Consider the following 3,334-nt stretch of genomic DNA (forward strand, 5'->3'; position numbering starts at 1 on the left):
TCTGAGGATGGGTGACCTCCTGGGAAGTTTTCCAAGGTGCATGCGAGTGAGGACAGAGCACGCTGAAAGGACCTCCGGTGGTCTGTGGAACTAGTCGCCAACCCGATGGGCAATTTTGGTGGCGTTCCCGGTTCAGTCCGGGTGGGGGCCTGCTCGGGCTGGGGCGTTACAGATCATTGGATCGATTAGCAGAGTTGTATTGTAGAGAGATTATCAGACGTCATGGTGTACCTCTCAGTATTATTTCAGATAGAGATCCGCGGTTTACTTCGCGATTCTGGCAGAGTTTACAGCAGGCTATGGGTACAGAGTTACGATTCAATACCGCTTTCCATCCCCAGATAGATGGTCAATCGGCGCGTACCATACAGAAGCTGGAGGACCTACTGAGATCATGTGTCATAGACTTCGGAGGTAGTTGGGAGGATCATTTACATTTAGCAGAATTTGCCTACAACAACAGTTATCATTCAGCGATACAGATGGCACCTTATGAGGCGTTGTATGACAGAGCCTTTAGATCTCACACCCTTTGGGTAGAAGTTGGGGAATCCCAGATTGTGGGGCCATAGAACCTTTAGCGTGATGCAGAGATGGTTCGTACTATCAGGCGCAGGTTGTCAGAGGCTCAGGATCGGCAGAAGAGTTATGCGGATCGTAGACGGAGACCGTTAGAATTTGCTGTTGGTGATCATGTATTCTTACGAATATCCCCTACGAAAGGAGTAAAAAGGTTTGGATTGAAGGGTAAGTTAGCACCTCGCTATATTGGACCCTTCCAGATTCTCGAGAGGATAGGTGCGGTAGCGTATCGGCTAGTGCTACCACCATCACTTTCTGGGGTGCATGATGTCTTCCATGTATCTATGCTGAGGAAATACATACCGCACCCTTCGCATATTCTCACAGGTGTATCAGTTGTACTTCAGCCAAATATATCTTATGAGGAGATTCCAGTTCGGATTTTGGACCGCAAAGAGCGTCGGTTGCGGAACAAGACAATTCGACTGGTCAAGGTCGGATGGCGGCACCATTCAGATGAAGAAGCCACTTGGGAGTTGGAAGATAAGATGCGGGCTAGTTACCCACACCTGTTTACTGAAGGTGAGTAAAGTTTATTTCAGTAACTAGAATAACTTTATCTACTGCTTCTTTGCTTTTAATTGGTAGTGGTAAATTTAGGGACCAAATTTTTATTAGTGGGGGAGAATGTAAGATATGTGAATTTATTTTTTTGGGGTTATCGTGGAATAACCTTATGAAAATTTTAGGAAATTATAGAAATTTTTCTAGATTTTTACGGAGGTCGTATGACTAGTTTTCCGGGGATAGGAGTGGGGGTTTGTTTAGAAATATGCGGGTGAGAGTTTATTTGAGGAGGTACTTAGGGTTTATTTCCCTTAACACTAACCCTAAGCTCCTTATTAATAGGCTTCATTCCTCACCCGAACCCTAAAAACCCGACCCAACTCGTTCTCTTCCTCTTTCTCTCTCGCGCGACCTCCCCGACGCCGACGCCTGCCACGACCATCGGCGATCTTCTTCTTCCCCTTCTCTTGGAGGCACCAGCGAGGAGTGATCTCAGAGCGGTGAGAGAGGGATACTGTTCTTTTTCTTGATCGTTCCCTCTTCTTTGGTCTCGGTGAACAACGGCGATGGATCTCGATCTGGGGATCTCGCCTGCTGTCGGAAGGGGATCGAGGGCATCGGGATTTGGATCTGGCCAGCGTCGACCGATTGGGGGAGGTAACGACTATCGCTCTTCCCAATCACCTTCTCGGTTCGTCGACAAGGAACCGATCGTGCCCTAGCTGTGATTTGTGGAGGTAAGCGGTTGATTTCGATTGTGGATTCGAGCTTTTGATCCTCTTCTTGGTTGATTCGGGTGTATTTTTTTGGGAACAGAGGTTGTGTGGCGATTCCAGCCACCACAGCTTGATGAGGTCGATTCCTCCACCGGATCTGTGATCATCTCCGACGATTGAAGGGGGAGAAGGTAACGAGAGCAACTGTTCTTACTAGGTTGCAGTGATGAACAGATCTTCCAGTTCTTGCTATTTTCTCTTTTGATCCGGTTGGAATTGTTGCATTGTGTAGTTCTATTTTTTTTCTCTTTTGGCCGATCATTAGCTGTAGTAGTTGTTATTCAATGAGTCCTGTGTATTGCTTGAATTCGGATCAATGACAGAATTAACAAAGGTGGTTCTGTTTAGGTGACACCAGGTTATGTTGTGTTGTTTTCTGCTAGGAGACCTGTAGGTTTTATTGATTGAGATTAGTTAATAGTGATATGAGATGGCTATGCTGGAGGATTGGAGGTTGTCAAAGTAGATAAACCTAATCTGGAATAGATTCAGTGATGTTTGGGTTTGCCTCATGTTAGGTGTTTATGGAAGGGTCTAATGAGAATTTAATTCTTGGAGAAATTAAGCTAGAGTGAAAGTTAATCTAGCTTAATCAGTGGAGGGGGGTGGTAATCACAATAGCTATGGTTTCAAAGTTGGTTATTTGTTTATAGGTAATTCACCTATTTATAGTGTATACATATAATTACATTAAATTGTATGCGTGATACAGGGCCTTGATTGGCGACGTGCAGCGTGACGTGGGGTGGTTCTGTTGATACAAGATATCTGGAGGCGGGTATTTCTTCCTTATCTCCTATTTTAGTTCTTTGAACTATAAAGCATAGTTATTTTCGGATGCTTAGGTTACATTACCTTGAATCCGTATATTTGTTTTATTCCTGTTTGTCTCTTTCTATTTGAGCTTTGATATGATCTTGTTTACCTCGATACAGTCTCACCCTTGATATCGGAACTCTGTGCATGTGCATATGTAGAGTTTGTGTCATAGAGTTATCTGGTTGGTACGATTAGCGTGTTTATCATGCATATTGATGTTGAGTGTACAGGTGACGGGTATGTGGTGTTGGGGTTGTATAGTTGGTTGACCATGTTGTGTGTTGGAGTATGTATATACGTTTGTGGTGTTTATTGGGGGTGATGGGGTACACGATGGATGATGGTATATATATATTGTGACTATTCACATCATGTCATCATTCATTGCATACTGATGACTAATGCCTCCCTTGTGGTGAGGGGGTCGTCAGTTGTTTATAGCTGCCCATTCGACCACTTTTGGAGAGTGGTAGCTAGGAGTGGAGCTAGTCCTGTTGCGCTTGCTCAGCCGTTCGGTTATTATACTCTGCCAGCCTCGACCACTCTGGAGTAGTGGGTCTTGAGGGTACAGTAGTCAGAGGGCTTGAGTTGTGAGTGGTCAGGGACCCTTAGCTGTGTAGTTATATAACTACTTAGCTGACCGTTCACTT

General features: G+C 44.8%; 1 protein-coding gene across 1 annotated transcript; it reads left to right on the forward strand.

Annotated features, from left to right (window-relative positions):
* Positions 1-593: 593 nt before the first annotated feature.
* On the forward strand, positions 594-1,985 carry LOC121994786. Its single transcript, XM_042548707.1, has 2 exons — positions 594-1,104; positions 1,906-1,985. The coding sequence occupies exons 1-2, from the start codon at positions 594-596 to the stop codon at positions 1,983-1,985; spliced, it is 591 nt and encodes a 196-aa protein (XP_042404641.1).
* Positions 1,986-3,334: the final 1,349 nt, after the last annotated feature.

This window comes from Zingiber officinale, chromosome 6A, assembly GCF_018446385.1.
Source record: "Zingiber officinale cultivar Zhangliang chromosome 6A, Zo_v1.1, whole genome shotgun sequence".
Taxonomy (NCBI): Eukaryota; Viridiplantae; Streptophyta; class Magnoliopsida; order Zingiberales; family Zingiberaceae; genus Zingiber; species Zingiber officinale.

Coding starts and splice junctions, on each gene's coding strand:
- LOC121994786 (XM_042548707.1), top strand. CDS start 594: ATGGTTCGTACTATCAGGCGCAGGTTGTCAGAGGCTCAGGATCGGCAG. Junction 1,105..1,905: donor CCCACACCTGTTTACTGAAG/GTGAGTAAAGTT, acceptor TTTTGGGAACAG/AGGTTGTGTGGCGATTCCAG.